Source organism: Cryptomeria japonica, chromosome 1, assembly GCF_030272615.1.
Source record: "Cryptomeria japonica chromosome 1, Sugi_1.0, whole genome shotgun sequence".
NCBI lineage: Eukaryota > Viridiplantae > Streptophyta > Pinopsida > Cupressales > Cupressaceae > Cryptomeria > Cryptomeria japonica.
The window spans coordinates 165,965,394-165,985,235 of record NC_081405.1 but is presented as its reverse complement, the minus strand read 5'-3'; the positions used below and the strand labels follow the sequence as shown (position 1 = coordinate 165,985,235).

At 36.5% G+C, this 19,842-nt stretch overlaps 1 protein-coding gene across 1 annotated transcript; it reads right to left on the bottom strand.

Moving 5' to 3' along the window:
- Window positions 1-7,306: 7,306 nt before the first annotated feature.
- LOC131856977 (putative ripening-related protein 1) lies at window positions 7,307-7,888 on the bottom strand. Its single transcript, XM_059208947.1, has one exon. It carries the CDS (start codon window positions 7,886-7,888, stop codon window positions 7,307-7,309), a length of 582 nt encoding a protein of 193 aa, XP_059064930.1.
- Window positions 7,889-19,842: the final 11,954 nt, after the last annotated feature.

The window sequence follows — 19,842 nt, the reverse complement described above, 5'->3', positions numbered from 1 at the left end:
CAAGAATAGAAATACTATTATGATGTTGAAAAATTAGGGTTTCCACCATAAGAAGGATGAAAACCGCTAATTTAAGACTTAGGGACCATCACATTGAAAAAGAGGGAGGTAAACCCAATGGATCTAGCAACAAACCAACAAGGATAAGGGTTGGGAGTTCTATTGGATTTACTGATTATTTGATTTAAATTGGCCTCTTTTAAGTTGAATTGTAAAAATGTTGAAATTAGGGTAAATATGTAAGAATTGATGTAAAAACATAGGAACGGTAAGCTCCTAATTTTTTGGGACCATAGCGATAGTCACTCTAGTCCTCCACACTTTTCACACTCCAATGGGCGATTAATTTTTCACTATAAAAAAGTGAATTCTAAATATCTCAACTTCATACATGTTGTTGCACACACTAGAGAAGAGAAATAGGTTGGGAATAGGGGTTTGCCTTAGGTCAAACTCTAGTTTTGGAATTAACCATGAAATAGAAATGAAATATGATCAAATTATAGTAATGGAAATGTTCTCCTTTTGAGGGAGATGTTGAATAATAACTAAAACACAAATTCTATACCTCCTTGTGAAGTTTTGTTTGTTTTCACACAAAATCAGGATTACATGAAGTCTTCAATAACATAGAACATGAATGTTAACTCCAACGCTTGAAAGAAGACTTATTGCTTGCTCACTTGAACTTGAATGCTTGATGTCAAATTGAATTGATTTGTGTATAATTCAAATGTCTTGAATGTGTCTCAAAATGAGAGGGGTAGACTTCCTTTTATACTTTCCCATCAAAAAACAACTTGATTTATGTACATGAGCTGACATGGGATTAGGGTTTCGCTCAAATCTTGTGACAATTAAGGGGCCCTGAAATGGGTCCTGTTTGGGAGGACTAGGGCACTAGGCACTCTGGTCCTGAGGGGACTAGAGCACTATGCCCTAGTCCTGACCAATCAAGCACCAGAAAATGAAGGGTAATGAGGTATAGGGTCAAAAATATGACAAATATACATGGTATGAGAAAAATCAAGTCTTCAATTAGGCCTCGAGACAAGAACGTCAAGATGAGGGCCCAAATGAGGACAAAATTGTAAGGGATTAAAATTTAGGATGCTACATTTAGCCCCCACTTTAGTGGGAATATGACACTAAGCATACTCTCGATAAAGTACAAAGGTTTTCATTGAAAACTTTTATCAAGATGCTAAGGAGGCAAGACACACCAAGCCCCTAGTAGATTTTATGTATCCCACAACTTGAAGTTCAAGATAAAAGGGACATCATAAGAAAGAGAGAGAAAGAGAACCATGACTACTATCCTAGTAAGGTTCACTTACCATGAGTCATGAAAAGAAAAATACCAAAATTACAAAACAAAAGAGTAGGGTTGCAAAGTAACTTGAGTATTAAGATATGCAAATAGAGAAACATTGAGTGGAGTATATGCCCCCACATTAAAGAGATTGCATATGCCACAATGGGAGCAATTGATTTAAGGTAGTATATATTCTTCTAAAATACAAGCATGTTATCACAATGGCATGCCCCCAAGAAGGATAATCATCACAAAACACAAAACACATAAGGATTCTACTTAACTTTGGGGTCAATATGCTCTTATGATAAATAATGTATATCATGTATATATTTTTATTGAATTGTCCTCATCCCCCAAATAAAGTAGAACCACAATGGAATAAGGGCACATGTGTCTTTTGAGTCAACATGGGAGAGACCAAAAGAGATCTCAACACTTTGCATCATCCTCAAGTAGACAACACTAGGGAAAACAAATAGAAGAATTGAGAAAAAAATACAAGGTTACAAACAAGATAAAGAGGTGAGAGAGAGAGAGAGAGAGAGAGAGAGAGAGAGAGAGAGAGAGAGAGAATTTATGGAATGAATGAAGCTAATCAATAAAGTCATCCACCTCCTAACCTTTCTCAACATTGTTTTGGGAAGGTGGATAATATGCAAGAGGAGAAAATTTGAACACAGTTGGTGGAGCTACCACAAGTTCCAAACAAGGACCATGATCACTTTGTCTGTTACTAGGAGCTAGGATTAATTCTTGTGAAATTTGTTTAGATAAATCATAGTCAACATCAACATATTCATATTTATCATTGGAATAATTAGCATTAATATTGTTAGAATGAACATCATTTCCATCCATCTCTTCATCAAGATTAATAAAAATAAGATCTTTAATAAAAATAGAACATGAACCATCATCTTTCTTAATCATTTTATGTCTTGGAGATTAGGTTGAACTTCCTCCCTATGGTTAAGCGAAGGCTAGGAAAATGGGATCATATCAATATTTGGTGTCTTTGGGGAGGAAATGGGTTGAGAAGCAAGTTCATGAGCCTTAGCATGACATCTCCGTCGATTTTATATTGCACAATGGTTTCTTTTAGTTTTACCTAAGGGTTGTGAAGGTTTAGGATCAATAGGAATAGGCTTCTTCTTATCTTATAAGGGAGGATGCATGGGAGAATATTTTTAGGTTGAAAGATAGGAGATGTTGAGTGCTTCCCTTTGTAAGATGTAGGATGCAAAATCGCAACATATAAAGGAGGAATTGAGGGTGTAAGAAGGAGGTAGGTTCCATCATGAGGAGGTAGAATAGGTTTATCATGAAGAATAAGAATGGGTTTAGGATCTATAGGCTTACTCAAGGATAAAATCATCTCATTCTTCCACTTTTGATATGATTAAAAGAAAGAATCGCTATGAGGCTTAGAGGCTCAAATTGTTTAGACCAAAAGTAATGAAGATCAAAATATCTACGTCTCACCATTGGTTGGTACTTGCTATGATTAATTACTATGATTTTGTCATTAAGAGGTAATTTCAAACACTTATGAACAATAGAAGGAATCACTTTCATGGAAGAGAGCCAATGATGTCCCATCTTCACATGAAATATATATGATGTAGTAATGATAGAAAAAATGACATCTAAGCACTTGGTATAAATCTCAACGGGAAGAGTAATAGAGCCAATAGCGGGACAAGAGAAACCACCACATATTTTAATCACCACATCAAAATTATCATACGTTACTTGAGGAAATTGTAAGGTATAAAGATATTCTTTAGTTATCACATTTACAATACACGTTGGATCAACGAGCACACCTTATGAGAGTATGTCCATGATCTTCCCAGTGATATATAGTGGACCATCTGGTGCTTCAATAGTCTCACTAGGATAAAAGGTAATGCACAACTCTTTAGGAGGTGTAGGATTATCAATAGGATTCACCACATTATTAGAATCAAGGCCAAGATCATTAGGGAAAAGGAAGGAAGGAGCTATAGATTTATTTCCTTTGTCATTCACACAAGCTAAAAATATGGTATTGTTATCAATAAGGTCTTGAATTGTACTCCTTAAGGAATAAGACCTTTTAGGGTGATGACTAGGCTGATGATGATATTGGCAAAAATCTTTAGAATCATTATAAGGTGGCAAAGAATTTGGATGTATCAATTGGTTTGATGGGAGGAATTTCCAACATATTTTTGTTCAATAATTGTGTCATAATGCTATGCAAAGATTTAGAAAGAGGAGTAATTATTTTTTAAAGTACTTTGATAGAGGCACAACTATTGTCGCACTTGCTACCTGGGTATTGTTGTTGTCATTGAACTTGATGAATCCCTTATTCAGTTTAAACTTTACAAAAGGTTGTTGAGTACTTTCATTCTTATCAATTGGAGTCATTTTAGAAGATTGTTCAAATTGACTCACTTGAACCTGATAGTTATGAAGCACTATACACAATTCATAAAGGAAGTAAACCTAGAAAAGAGAAGCTTATTCCTAATATATTTTTTCAAATTAAAAATAAAAATTCTTTGAAAATCATGATCAAGCATAGGATAAGAAATTTGAGAATACAAATGCTTATATCTACCAATAAAATCAGTCACTTTTTCTTTAACACCTTGCTTACAATGAATCAAATTAGCCAAAGTAATCTTAGGACCAATTTTATTCTGAAATTGTTGAATGAAAGCATTAGCTAATTTTTGTAATGATGTAATTGAATGAGGAAAAGAACAATACCATTGCAAAGCTTTATCTTTAAATGTTCCCATTAACAATTTAGCCAAAAGTCTTCGATCATGAGCAAAATCACTACACAAAGTTTGAAATGTTTTCACATGAGTCAAGGGATCACCTTTTCCATTATTAATCTCTAATTGAGGTACTTCCACATGGAGGGACAACATGAACAATGTTGTTAGATAATGGGCTCACTACATCAAATGTGGGCACATTAAACTTGGATTGGTTCATGGAAGCTATTTGTTGTTGTAAGGATGACATGGTTTGAGATACACCATTAATGGTTGCTTCGATGGATGGGTTGGAATTAGACATGTTGGATTGGCATGGAGGAGTAACATTATTAAATGAAGGAGGAGGTTGGGAAAAAGGAGGTGGGACACTATGATATGTAGGTATGGGAGATGATTGGGTGACAAATGAAAGACTCAGAGAAGGAGGGATAGAATAATTTTGATTGTTAATGTTTCCCCCTTGACTAACATGTGTAGAAATAATATTTTGTGTGGAAGTACTCATGATGTTAGATGTGAAAGTAGACACACTAGTCATAGAAGTAGTAATAGGAATAGAATGATTAACTTGACTAGGAGGTTGAGTATAACTAAGGACTTTACCATAAATTTTCATAGGCATGATATTAGTGTCAACAATATGAACAAGGCCACACAATAAATCAACACCAACTTTATCACTTTGAACCATTATTTTTAATCCTCCAATCAATGGGATAGCCTCACTTTCCGGGTATTGTTGGCTCATCCATTGTTGAATATTTTCAAATTCATTGTCAATCTTCTCCAATTGGTCAATGGAAACCCTAGTTAGTTATTCACCCTCATCATGAGAATTATGCAAAGAATGAGGATAAATAACATCAATTGTTGGAATAGAAGAACCACCCACATTCTCATGAAACAATTTATCCAAACTAGGCTCCATATCCTTAGTAATTAAACCTTGAGCAACCTTAATTCTAAAACTTCATCTCACAAGAATATTATAGGTAGGACTAATAGTAGAAAAACTCATGCACAAAGGAGGGAAATTTGAATTTAAAAATTATGATTAATTTTTTTGTGAAAAATGATTGATTAACCAATTGATTAAGAAACTTGACTTGTGAATTTGAAAGATAAATGCATCTAAATAATAGCATAACATTCATAAAGATCATATTTGAAAATTATGCAATCCACATGATAAAATTTAGAATTATAAATTAGGGTTTTTCTAAATTCAACCACTAAATTTATGTAATTCAATTCGAAAATGAGATCTAAGAGGAAAATTTTTAATTTTAAATTAAATGAATAAACAGATCTAAAATAATAAACCCAAATTAGACAACCCACAAGCTCAATTTTAGAATTAAAAATTGGGGTTTTTGTGCATTTAACCTCTAAATTTTTGAAATTCAATGAAAAATTAAACTTGCAAATGTGAATTTGATTTTGAAATTGCATAAACACTCAAATATAACAAAATAAATCAAAATTACAGGTGTGAGGAGTCAGGTTCACCAAAATGTGATGGTGAAAAATTAGAATTTCCACCACAAGAAGGATGAAAACTACTAATTTTAGTCTCAGGGAACATCACATTGAAAAAGAGGGAGGTAAAACCAATGGATCTAGCCAAAAAATAACAAGGATAAGGGTCGAGAGTTCTATTGGATTTACTGGTTATTTGATTTGAATTGCCCTTTTTTAAGTTGAATTATGAAAATGTTGAAATTGGAGTAAATGTGCAAGAATTGATGTCAAAATGCAAGAACAGTAAACTACAGTTGTCAGATCAAGACACGAACTTGGATCTGAGAAATGTAAATGTATTTGGATCTATACATAAAAGGAGCTCTTGATTTGTTAGGACCACAGTGACAATTGCTCTAATCCTCTGCAATTTTCATGCTCTAATAAGGGATTGATTCATCACTGTAAATAAAGCCAATTTTGAAGATCATATCTGTGTACCTGTTCTTGTGCACACTAGAGAAGGAAAATAGGTTCGGAATAGGGGTTTCTCTTAGGTCAAACCCTAGTTTTGGAATTAAGGTCATGAAATAGAAATAAAATATGATGAAATTACAATAATGGAAATGTTCTCCTTTTGAGGGAGATGCTAAATAATAATTGAAACACAAATTCTATACCTATTTGTGAATTTTTGTTTGTTTCCATGCAGAATTAGGGTTTCTTGAAGTCTTCAATAACATAGAACATGAATGCCAACTCCAATGCTTGAATCTTCACTCTAACTCTGCTCCAATACTTGAAAGAAGATTGATTGCTTGCTCACTTGAACTTAAGTGTTTGATGTCAAATTGAATTGATGTATGTGTATTCTAATGTCTTGAATGTATCTCAAAATGAGAGGGGTTAGACCTCTTTTTATACTCGCCCGTCAAAAAACAACTTATTATTTTAACATGAGCCAACACGGGATCCGAGTTCTTGCTCAATTCTTGTGATAGTTAAGGGGCCCTAAAATGGGTCCTAATTAGGAGGACAAGGGCATTGGGTGCTCTGGTCTTGAGGAGACCAAGGCGCTAGCACCCTAGTCCTGACCAATCAGGTACCAGAAAATGATGGGGCATGAGGTGTAGGGTCAAATATGGCAAAATATGCATGGTATGAACAGAATCAAGGCTTCAATCAGGCCTTGGGACACGAACACCAAGGTGAGGGTCCAAATTAGGACAAAACTATAAGGGCGTACAATTTAGGGCGTTACAACTACTACCCTAAAACTGTTTAGAAATTAATCCTACATTGACATGAAGTTGTTTTCCACTGTAAGTTTTCTGCAAGAAAGCAAGCTTATACATTAATTAAGTAAACTTAAAGAGAAATCTACAACTGAGCAACTGCAGATAAATTCACCATCAAATAAGGCAAGCCCACGAGCAAGGTATCTCCCCTATTTAACTACAATGAGTGAAATATCTTCCCATAAGTCTTACATATAATTTATTTGTGTCTTGTCTTTGTATGCATTTATTGTTCAATTCCGCAAGTAGCTATACAATTGAAATTTATTAGAGCTACACTAGCCTTGTAATTAACAAAATATTTTTCTACAATTTAATTACCATATGTTTTAGAGCCACTAAAAAAATTAGCAAAATTAACATTTCTGAAACTGCTAACATCATCTTGGATTGGATGGGTACCTAATGAATGAGAGTGTAATGGATGTAAAGAAAGAAGGGAACGAGTTAAGCTAGGCGTCGGACCATGTGATACTCATCAGACCAGCATCCTTATCGTCGACTCCTAAGGCTTTCCATACGGCTGGAGAAGCATCTACGATATTGTTGGCACAAGGGGGTTGGAAGTCATGAACGTTATCACACCCAGAGAAAGAGTCGCACTCGTCTACCACCATGGCCTTCACACTTCGTCCATTCCCTGGATTATTGATTTGTATCTGTTTGTGACACCGGCTGCCACCGGCGTACCAGCCGGTGGAAAGAGCAACTACAAGTTCGCTATTTTTGTGGTACTTTCCATCACATTCAGAAGGTCCTCCTCCGTCTTCATTCCTATCAAACCCATTCAAACTGAGAGTAGCTTTAGTTTTCTCTGTCACACGGGGTGAGCATTTGTACTGCGGGTATTTTTCCCCTGACTTGCAGCACTCTGAATTATGTAGGCGATTACACTCGTGGGAGTTGCCCTTCAAAAATCCGCTAGGTTTACATGATGAGGCAAGGATTCTTTCACCATCACGCCTACTGCATTTCGCTGTGCTTATGCTCAGCATCAATACAAACGCTATTATTAACATCATCTTCATCTTCATTTTCCCTGCGAATGCCCAGAGAAATAAAACACATCTATTATATTGAAGAGGAGAGGAGAATACTAAGTAAAAGCTTTCTGTTATATTCAAATCAACAAATAAAACCCATCTATTAATCTACAGAATATTGAAGGAAGGAACAACAGGTATTACCAGAAGCAAAAGCGCAGATGCACAAACTTAGTATATTCTGTGCGAAACAGATTCAGTGATGATTCTGCTTAACATATTTTGTGGAAACAGATCTTGTTATGAATCTACTTATAGGTAGGACACGACATTGTTAGCAGGTAATCTCCTTCATTTTTACCGTGCAGTTTTAATTTTTTATTTGTTTGGAGAGCTCGATGAATTGTAATTTTTAGGTATTTATTAGCCTGACTACAGCGATTTCAAATAATTTGAAATGATTTTTAAGCGATTGTACCGAAACCTCCGATATAAATCATGCATGAGATGAGCTGTTTTTTTTAATCCTTTTAACTTCATTGGTTTAATCGATCGCTAAGGGAACGAGGGCTGCCTTCTTGGAGCCGGCAGTTAGCTTTCGCGGAGTCCATTAGAAAGAAAACAAGTTTTCATTCAGACCTATGACAACAAGCGTGTGTCAATAATTTAAATATAATGTAAAATAATGTTTTATGATATATTTTATGTAGATGTTTTTATTTTTTATTCCGAAGAAAATTATCATTATTTATTTTTGTTATTTTTTAATAAAGTATTTTTATCTTTCTATCAAATAGGATTTTTCTTATATATATATTATGTAATAGGTTTTTCTAACAATGTCATTGTCCAAAATCTACCTATTTCTTCTTGTTGCTTTCTAGGTATATGTATTTTTTAATATGAGACTCTTTATCCTTGTGTTGTCTTTGAGACCAAGAGTGTGATAGGAATATATATTTCAGACACTGAATATGAGTGTTGTGTTTATTCCTTCTAAAAATTCAAATGGTTGATCAAGCACTTGTTAATTATAATGTTGAATGTTCATAATCTCAAAATAAATTTCTAACCTCAATTTATAACATAGATGTCCCTAAAGACTAATCTAAAATCTCAATCATGACTTGATAGATTTACAAAAATTAGTTGCACTAGATATTACAATAAGTAACCACTATGCCAGTAAAATTCAACCTCCAATGATTTGATAGGGATCTAACAATGACCCTAAATTTAGAAATGTTGCAATTCTCTATCAAAAGTGATAATTAGCATATAAACGATGCTAAGGTAATTTAAGACTTTAAAATATTAAATGGGGAGTGACCATGCTCTTAGAAATGATGAAATGTGCTCTGCAAGCAATGGCGGGTGAGAACTGCCTGATGTGTTCTGAGTTTTTGCTAGAAGGGAGGAAGGAAGCTTGTTTGGACCTAGAGGTGACAGTCTGTAAGACGTTTTAGGGTGGGCCTCTCTGGTGGACACCACGTTCCTTCTTTCAGAGATTGTGGGGATTGCCTTGGTCCCTCATGATGGGTTCTTTGTCTTTCCTGCAGTTTTGAAATTCAATACCTCTGGGGATGCAATCTCCCCCACGAAGTTAGAGGAAAGCGGATCACAAGGTGATTTTGTTTCGAATGTCAACGCCCCTGAGGGCACTCGTGATCCTCTGGGGAGTTCTTCTAGCACAACTACTCTCCCAAGGGCCCCTGGAAAGCTCTATTCTATGGTGGTCAGACACCATCCACGGGAGGGGTGACAATCAAGAAATCTAAGCATGGTACCTATGTCAATATCTAGGATGTTTCTTTGAATCAGCCCCTGACGAAAATGGCTAATGCACTGGTTGGTATGTTTGTGGATAGGCACCCTAATATTGTGGCAATTCGGAAATGCGCTACTGCTAAGTGGTTAATCAAGGGTTGCCTCTCTATCTCGACCCTCCCGAAAGGTATGTTCTATTTTTCTTTTTCTCCTAGCAGAAGATTGTGGAAAAATTCTCTCCTCGGGCCACTAGCTCCTTAGGAAACAACAACTCTTATTGAGAAAATGGCGCCCAGTATTTCTACCTAACACTCTCTTGTTGGGTGTAGTTCTGACTTGGGTTTGCCTAGCCTCCGTCTAAAGTATTCAGATGAGGAGATTATCACTGGTATTGCCAACTTGTTTGGCCAATTTATTGCGGTGGACTCTGTCACCCGACAGAGGTTGAGGATGGTGTTTCTCTCGATGTTGGTGTGGCTCCTGGCTCTATCTTGTCAACCTCAATTGTGCTAAAATCCCGATTTGCCTCCTGGACTCAACCCTTAGAGTTTGAAAACTCTACTCTCTATTGACAGTGTTGCTCATCTGTTGGATACCTCGCTAATGCTTGTCCTGGTGAACTCAAGAAGGACCCTAGGCCTAAGGGTAAAGGACAGAATTTACCCCTTTCCTCGTTTAACGTTGGGTCGATCCCTCTAGATGTCGATATATCTACCATGGATAAGGTCATCCCTTTTGAGGATTCGCGAGTGGTTCTAGTGGCACACATTCCAGTGGCCCACTTTACTGCCTCAGAGGCCAACAATGTTTCCCCCCAGAGGTTGCTTTGGATTTTTTTATCCCACTCACTATGGGGGATCAGGTTGTGGAGGAGGTGCCTTCAAACAGATCAGTGATGATTCCTCTTCCTTCCCAAGGGTGGGCCAATGTCCCATTTCCTCCCTCTCACAGGAAGAACCCCCCTCCTTTAGATAGGATGCCAACTATGGAGACCCCTTTGATGGAGCCACTGTTGTGGGGTATCACCCCCAAAGATACCTCAGGTTTTTCTATGGATACCCCTTCTTGGTCTATGGTCTTCAATAGATTGTCCCTGCCTAAGGATCCATTATCTAACAATCAGGTGCTTTCACCTGGAGGGAGGAAGACTACGGATGTGGGCAAGGACTCGAGAGTGGGAAGGAAATCCTTAAAGGATGTGAGGTAGACTACTGCAATTAAGGATGTGGCTAATGGTTGTCAGGGTATGTTTCCAAGTAGTTCTTCTTCCTAGAGAATAAGAAATGATTATTCTCTCCTAGAATGTTAAGGGTCTTAATGGGCCTCATAAGAAAATTCTGGTGAAGAATCTCGTGAAAGATATTTTTATTTTCCAAGAAACCAAGATGAGTTTTGAATCCTATTTGAAGGTGTGTAACTTCATTTGGCCCTTTTCTCAATTGATTACCATGCACTGATGGTTCTTCTGGTGGACTTACTTTCCTTTGGAGAGTGAATAATCTTTCGGGGTTCTCTGGTTGTTCAAGATAAAAAAAATTTAGTGCATTGATTTTGAGAATAATACCCCTAATGGGTGTTGGCATTGAGTTGCCATTGATGTCAACCAGTATTGTAGGTTACCGGTAGAGTGTGTCAACCAGTATGAAGAATATTGAACTAGCATAAAGAAGAGATGTATGTTCTAAGTTGACAGATGATATCACCGGTATGAGGTGAGATGCAGGAGTGTCTTGGCACGCTTGAGTGATAACCGGTAAGGCAAACCAGCATGATGGTTGGTTGTTTATTTGTGATGAAGAGGCGGAATATTAAAATGAATCACAACAACACCCGGTGAGCAGAACAAAAAGAATGGCATGAAGACATACCGGAAGGCAAGATGAATTGTCAAGAGGATGTGTTGTCAATAAGAGTGACTATTCTGTTTGTTGGTTATACCAGTAAGGTGAATGGAACCGGTAGTCAATCTTGGTCAACGAAGAATGCCAAACCGACATAGAAAACCAAGCAGAGGTGGATGTCGAAAAAGATTACAGTTGGAAGCCAAGTGGTGATAAAGAATAGGTCGGTGGAGTGTGCATCGACGTATCTGTCAGCAAGCAGGTCGACTTTTATGAATAACCCACAAATCATAGAGGATGCCAGAAGATTGCGGCTCGAGGAAGACAAGCTGGCAAGTGATTGAATTTACCCTGCAAGAGGATTTGATCTGCATACCCGTTTGCTAAAGGAAACAATCAAGCCATTAATGGCGTATGACAGAGAAAAACAGAAAAGCATGGTGCAGATCTCTAGATTTAGAAAATGCACATTGGAATGTGAGGCGTTGGTGGTGTTGATTGATGACATGAAGATAATCTCTCTGGAAAAGCATATCGAATCAAATCAAATATGGATCGAGCTGGTGAAGGAAAAAAACCTAACACAACACTGTTTGAATGTGGTTTTTGGCGAGAACCTTAGATGATAAATATGTGAGCTCACGACAAAAATCAATGATGATTGAAGTGGAGAAGGAGAGTGAAGTGAGATTGAGCAAAGAAAAAGATCATCTTTCTTAAAATTTATTCTAAGAAAGTTGCAGAGTGAGTTAGTAGGCGAACTGGTGAGAGGGTTTAACCATCAAAGACAGAGGAACCAGTAAACTGTTGCAGGTCTAACAGTTAAGCTAATTGGTGAGGTGTGATTGATCAAGAAATAATTCGAGTGTGGTCAAGTGTGAAGTGAATCCAACAGTCATAGGGAGTGAAGCTTTTAGCTGAGTAATAATTTGCATAAAGGTATTGTTGTAGGGTGTGTGGAGTGTTCACAAACCAATAAGATTGAAACTGGTAGAACAAAGTATAGAAGGGTTGCAAAACATCATTTGTAATAGGGAATTTATTTGTGTATTTGAATCTTCATATTGTCTTCAATAAGTAGGTGATTAGTGTAGGGGTTGTAGCTCCTTTAGGTTGTAGCCTATAAATTGTTCAGGGGTTGGTGCTCCTTGGGTCGGTGCCCTGAAATTGTAATCAGATCATTTTTATTGTGAGGCTGGATTGGAGCAGAAGATCTCTAGCAGCTATTCTCACCGAGGTTTTTCCCACATTGGGTTTTCCTCGTATATCTGATGTTTTTGTGATGTATTCTTGTGTATGTGTTATATTGATGTTATAGAAAATCCTTTCACACACTTAGTTTGCATTTTTTTGTTTACCAGTCAACACTCTGTTTGTTTTATATTGTACCGGTATATCCCTGATTAGGAAATAAGTGTTTAAATCACTGATTCACCCCCCTCTCAATGATCCATTGTGTCCAACAATGGGAACTCAAAACTCACTAATGTTTATGCTCCTAATAGTATTGTTTAGAGGAGGGAATTATGGTGGTCTTTAATTAAGCATTGGAATCTCAACTGTGGTCCCCGTTGGCTTTTTATGGGGGATTTGAATAGGATAAAAGCACAAAATAGTGTCACGTTTCAGGTCAACTTATCAACATAAATGAATTTAAGTAATTCTAACTAAAAATTAATTTTAGTCAAACACATGGCCTATAGAGATTCGTTATAACTATCTTATATATGGGCCACAACTTTTCCAATTGAAATTGTCTACTAAATGTATATTTTATACCACTTTGGGTCTAACTACCAATTTTATTTTATTTTTTGAAGAACTCAATGTTTCAACAACTCCTACTCTTATAAAAAAATAAAAATTTCTAAATGAAAAAATACCCTTTTATAGATCTACGAGTGAATATTCCAAAATATATCTTTTAATATTTTAATTAGTTTTTATATTTTATATTTAATATTTATTAAAAGTAGGTCATCAACACTAAAATATAAGGTTGATTATCTTGTAAATGAAAAATAATAAAATTTTGAAAAAAAGTTTGAAAAAAATAAATGCCCTAGAGAAAAGAGTCTATATCAAGATGATATAATTATTTTCTAATTTGGATAGATAATTAATAAAAAAGGTGACGCCAAATGGACAGAGTTATATTTCGGTACGCACAACTTTTCAAATTTATTGAATTTAAATATATATACATAATAAATAGTTAAAAATATATTTTTACACTGATGTTTCAAGTTATCAATAACACACAAAAAATTGAAGAAAAAAAGGTAAAATTTACTATATAAAGTGCAATGCCTCATGTAACTTCAATTTCAGCATTTTATCAACAACTAAATTATAGTGTTTACTTTATAAGAAATTATATTCAAATTATTATTTAAATTTTTTTTTAAATTACAAACATAAAATGCACAAAAAAATATACATTTTATTAGTTTACATCATTTTAAAATTCAAACCATATATATTTCACTTTCTATTGATTCAATTTAAAAAGTTGAATCAGCATTGGTCATTTCTTATATAAAAGTGTGACACAGCTTTGTGCTTTTACCCAATACTCTCTTGTTTCCCTCGGAGAAAAAAGGAGGGACATCAAACTTCTCCAAGAGTATGTTGGATCTTCAAGATTTTTTTACTAAAGGAGGCCTTATTGATTTGGATTTAAAGATAGGAGCTACACTTGGTCTAATCAAAAAATGGGCAATAACCTCATCCAGGTCCGTCTTGACAGATGTGCTATATCCTCATCCTGGAACATCTTCTAGTGTTGCCACCTCTCCTCCTTTATTTGCAATGGGTCAGACCACTGTCCTATCTCTATTAATTGGCAAAACACTAGACCCAAAAGAGGATTTCCTTTCCATTTTGAAATGATGTGCACTCTTGCTCTAGAGTTCAAGTCCCTCGTAGCTCAATGGTAGAATGTTCATATCCTTGGCACGACCATGTTCAAAGTTGCCCTAAAGTTGAGACTGTTGAAGGATAACCTTCATGCATGGAGTAAATCCTCCTTTGCTGGCATCTTTTCTCAAAAGAAGCCTCTTAAAGATATGATTGATGCTTTACAAAAAGATATGGAATCCCTTGGGGCCTCGGAAGAAGATAGAACCCAAGAATGTGCTTTACTAGAAGACCTTCACAATATGATCATGAAAGAAGGACTCTACTAGAATCAAAGATCAATAATCCAATGGGTAAAAGAGGGAGATAGGAACAAAAAATTCTTTCATCAATCTTCATGCCAGCATAAAAAGTGCAATAGCATCAACCTGAACTACTACGACCTAATGGAACTTATGTGACTGGTGAAGAGGACATTAGTTGGGAAGCCATTTCTCACTTCTCTTCATTGGTCAACCCTTTGGCCACCCAAGACCCCGTTGTTGTTGATATTTTCTCTGGACTTATCCATTGTATACTAGATACCATCAAGCTTGATGAGCTAAGGGTTATGGAAAGGATTTTCTCAAAGGAGGAAGTCAAGGTGGTAGATTTCTTATTTGACCCTTAAAGATCTTGGACTAGATGGGTTCTTCCCCTTCTTCTTCCAAGAATATTGGGAGATTGTGGGTTCGAACATCACCTTGGTGGCTACAAAATTCTTGTTTTCACCCAAGATCCTTAAGGAGATCAATAAAACCTTCATTGTCCTGATTCCTAAAAATGACTGTGCTAATAAGATGTCTGATTTTAGACCTATTAGCCTTTGCAATGCCCTATACAAAATATTGTCCAAGCTCATTTTCAACATGACTAAGCCCTTTCTCCATTCCTTAATTCACGATAATCAAAAAGGTTTTGTCCTTTGTCATCAAATAGCAAATTTTGTTCTTGAAGTTTATGAAATGTTTCTTGGCATTTCCTTTCTTGAAATATCTAAAGTTTACTATATGGTTAATTGGCATTTACTTTCATTAGTTTTAAGTAAAGCTTCAAACACTGATGTTTTCAGTTTTAATCAATTGAGCTCCCCATGGATCCTTCAATTCTTCTGACGGTTTGAGGCAAGGAGATCCTTAATCTCCCTACCTTTTCATTCTTACGGTGAAGGCTCTGGGTAGAAATCTCATGATGTCTCTGCAAATTGGTATTGTAAAAGGTATTAAACCCTCTTCGGCTCCCTTTGTGATCTCTCACCAACAATTTGTCAATAACACCTTTCTGATGGGTGAAGCTTCTATTATGGAATCCAAGGGATGGAGGACCATCCTTTCTGATTATGTCATTGCTTCTGGTCAAAAAATCAATCTAGACAAAAGTGCTCTCTATTTTATGAGCACCAACTAACTACTCCAAAATACGATAGGAAATATTCTCAACTGCAAGGTGGCTTCTCTATGTTCCATATACCTAGGTCTCCCTCTCAATACTAGTAAAGTGGACAATTCGGTCTGGTTGAGACTATTGGAACTAATTCAGATAAATTTGGCTAGATGGAGAGGTGTGATTCTTAGTAACACGGGGAAGCTCCAACTTCTAAAAGATTCCTTGTAGAGCACCTCAATGTACCTTCTCTCCCTCTTTCACATTCTTGCTTCCTAGGCTAAGAAGTTAGACCAAATCTAGAGGAGATTCCTCTGAGATGGAGTGTAACAATGCAACAGAATGTTCCTTGTGGACTAGGAGAAGGCCTTCTATGCTAAGAATGTTGGGGGTTTAAGTATCAGAGGATCTCATTCCCTTAATGATTCTTTATTGGCTAAGATCGACTGCAGACTTACTTCAGGGGATGCGAAGTGGACCATGGTGATAAGAGATAAGTATCTAAATGGAAGATCTCAATACTTTATGGACTTAGATGTTACACCTAGAGGATCTTATATCTACAATAATCTCCTCAAGACTCATGACCTTCTTTCCAAAGGTTTGATATGGAAACATAGGAATGGTTGGAATATTCAGTTTTGGAAGGACCCATGGGTTTCTCCCATCCCTCTTTAATATCATCTTATATGTGTGGTGGTTGAAGATGATCTTTCCATGAGACTTGGGACTCTCCTTAGTGATTTTTTGGTCCCTCATCCTTCACTGATAGAATGGAGATTCAAGGTCCATGACTTTACCCAGCAAAAGAAATGTGCACTGGAAGAGCTTCTCAAAATTATTAATTCTATCAAGTTTTATAGGAGAGAAGATGAGGATGTTCTTATCTAGGAACCCTTGAAAGTAGGGGATTTTTCAGTTAAATCTAGCTATGAAATCGCCTCACCTTCCTCAGTGCCTTTATTTAAATGGGACTAGATTTGGAGAAATATGACAACGTCCAAGATTTACCTTTATTAGTGGACTATCTCTCATGGTATAATTCTAACAATCGATAATCTTATGAGGTGTGGCTTTTAGAAGGCTAATAGATGTGTTCTATGTGAAAAGGAAGAGGAGAGTATCGAACATGTCTTGTTCCAATGCCCCTTCTCCTAGAAAATTAAGTAGAAGACTGTGGGCATGTTTATCCTAGATTGAATCTGGAATAATGCCACCAAGGATAATCTTCTCAGAGGGAATGTTCCTTCCTCTCACCCTTTATCTAAGGAACTGTGGTGGAAAACACTTTTTCACACTTGATGGAGCTTATGGAAAGAGCACAATAACAGAATTTTAAGAGATAGAAGGTATGAGTGAGAAGAACTCACTAACAAGATTATCACTAATGTCAAGTAGAATATGGTTTTCTTTATGAAGAGAAAACATTATCACCCACTACTTCATATGGACTAGGCAATCACTAAATTGTGGGACATAGAGTCAACCCTTTTGGGCTTCATGGCCCCTCCTCTTGGTTTTTTTTATGCTATCATATGGATCCCCCCCCTCTGATAGGGGCAACCCGAGTCAAGTGGGAGTGAGTGGAGTTGTTAGAGACTCATGTGGAATCCTTGTCCTTTCCTATGTGGTAAATTTTGAGATCCAAACTTCAAGCATGACTGAAGTGGCGGTCGTTTATCACAGGTTAACTGTGACCAGGAACAAGGGGCTTAAGTGCATCATTGTTGAAGGCGACTCTAAAAATACCATCATGATTCTTAAAGGGGAAGAAAAACCGGATTGGAATTTTAATCCTCTCATTGCCAAGTGTCATTTCTCTTTTCTTCACTAGGAGACATGAGGTTTTGCCACGTGAGATGAGAAGGAAACTGTGTGGTGAACAAGTTGGCGGGGATGGGTGCCTATACTAATTTCAAAATTTGGATCCACTTGCACAAAATCCCGATGGAGGCTTGTGCCATGATTGTGAAGGATTCGTCAATTAATGATGAATAATCTCAATATTGGCTTTTTTGTACTTGCCTTTATGCCCCTTTCCTTGTTGGTTAATGAGACGAGACTTAAATATTATTGTCAGTACCATCTACCACTATTTTCCACAGGCTTGTCACTTTCTAAACCTAGTTTCATGTTTTGCAATTATAAATGGCAATTTGATTCAAACTGAACTCAGAAAATGCTCTGAATTTAAGAATAATGGAGAGTTGTGGGATAAGGTGATTAAAGGTAATCTAGATAATTATGTGGAAGGTATGAAAAGCCATGACCCTAAGCTCTCTGCTACTTTCACTCACACTTGGGACAATGGGAGTGTGAAGAATGACAATATTCCTTTGTGGTTTTGGTAGAGAATATTGTGAAAGTGACAAGGTTGGCCCTTGATGGTGTGTCCTTTTCGAAAAATCCCAAAGGGAAATACAAGGATGACTTTTAGCATTTTTCAAAACCAAGAGAAAGGGTATCTAGGCTTCAAAGTGGATACAATAGGGAGGTGCTCCCCAGAGTTTGGAAGGAAGTAGCCTTGTTGATTATGAGATATTTTACCCTAGATGGCAGGAAAGAAGGTTCCATTCAAAGGTCTTTCCCATATTTTTGAATAAGGGAAAACAGTTTTTAAGGGGACCAAAAACCCCATACAACGGGTTTTGAAGGGACCCGAAACCCAAAAGATTTTACCAGGATCTAGAACCCAACAAAGTAGACTATGCAAAGATAATAACAATGAAAATCACAGCTAAAAGCTCGATGATTATGGGAGATTTCAATACTCCCTTAAAAGAGGATGAAAAGATGGGAGGCCTTCCTTTGCAGTTAGATGGAAGACAAGATCTCATGGACTTTATCAATGATCAAGCTTTGATGGATGTGGGTCTCAGAGGGATTAATTATACCTGGACCAATAGAATAATTGGCTCTGATCTCATTCAAGTTAGGTTGGATAGATCCTTGATCTCCCCCGATTATCTCTCTAAGTATAATTATTCTCTAGCGTCTATCATTAAGATTGGTTTTGATCATTATCCTATCTCTTTCACTACCAATCCTACTTAATCAAAACATAATTTTCCATTTAGATTTAAAAAAGCCTGGTTATCCGACCCCTCTCTGGCAAAATTTGTTTCTGAGTGGTGGATTTCGGAGGTTGAGGGTACTGCTTTATTCAGAGTGGCCAAAAATCTTAATATTATCAAAGCCAAAGTCAAAATCTGGAATAAAGAGACTTTTGGAGATATCTTCAAAATGAAAGCCAATATTAAGATAGATATTAAAGAAGTTCAGGATAAAATTCAAGTGGAAGGCCTTTGTAAGGATGTGAGGAATTCTGAAAACAAGCTGCTTTCCAAATACCATGAAATTATCTCTAATGAAGAAACCTTTTGGAGACAAAGATCAAGAGCGTTATATTTGAAGAAAGGTGATAAAAATACCCAGTTTTTCCACGTGACTGCTCTTAAGCATAGGGTGGCCAACAGGATCTCCATCTTATCCAGTAATAGGGGTATTTTGTCGGATGAAGATGAAATTAGAAAAGAATTTGTGGATTTCTTTAGTAATCTTTTGGGTGGTGAGGATTCTCTGGATATCAGAAATCAAGACCTTCTTGCTCAAGCTATCCCTACCATTTTAAATGAGGATGACAACAAAAATCTATCTAGGATCCCTTTGAATCAGGAGATCAAAAAGGCAGTTTTTCCCTTTCTTGGAGACAAGTCTCCTGGTCCAGATGAATTCCCTATGTTCTTCTTTCAAAAAATTTAGAATATTATGGAGATTGACATCTGTAATGGTGTTAAAGAATTCTTTGCATCTAGACGGCTTCTCAAAGAACTCAATGCTACCTTTATTGTCCTCATCCCTAAGATCCCTGGAGTTGATTCTCCCAATAAGTTTACACCTATTAGTCTTTGTAATTCTTTTTACAAGATTATATCTAAGGTGCTCACTTCTAGAATGTTGGATATCCTTCCTCGCATAATTTTTCCCAGCAAAATGGTTATATCCCTGGTAGACAGATTCTAGATTCCATCATTTTGGTTCATGAGAACATTCATTCTCTAACTGTCACTAAAAACAAGGCTTTTTTTTGAAGTTGGATATGTCCAAGGCCTATGA

What these genes read in the sequence shown, in the direction of transcription:
- LOC131856977 (XM_059208947.1), bottom strand. Translation starts at nt 7,888, where the DNA reads ATGAAGATGAAGATGATGTTAATAATAGCGTTTGTATTGATGCTGAGC.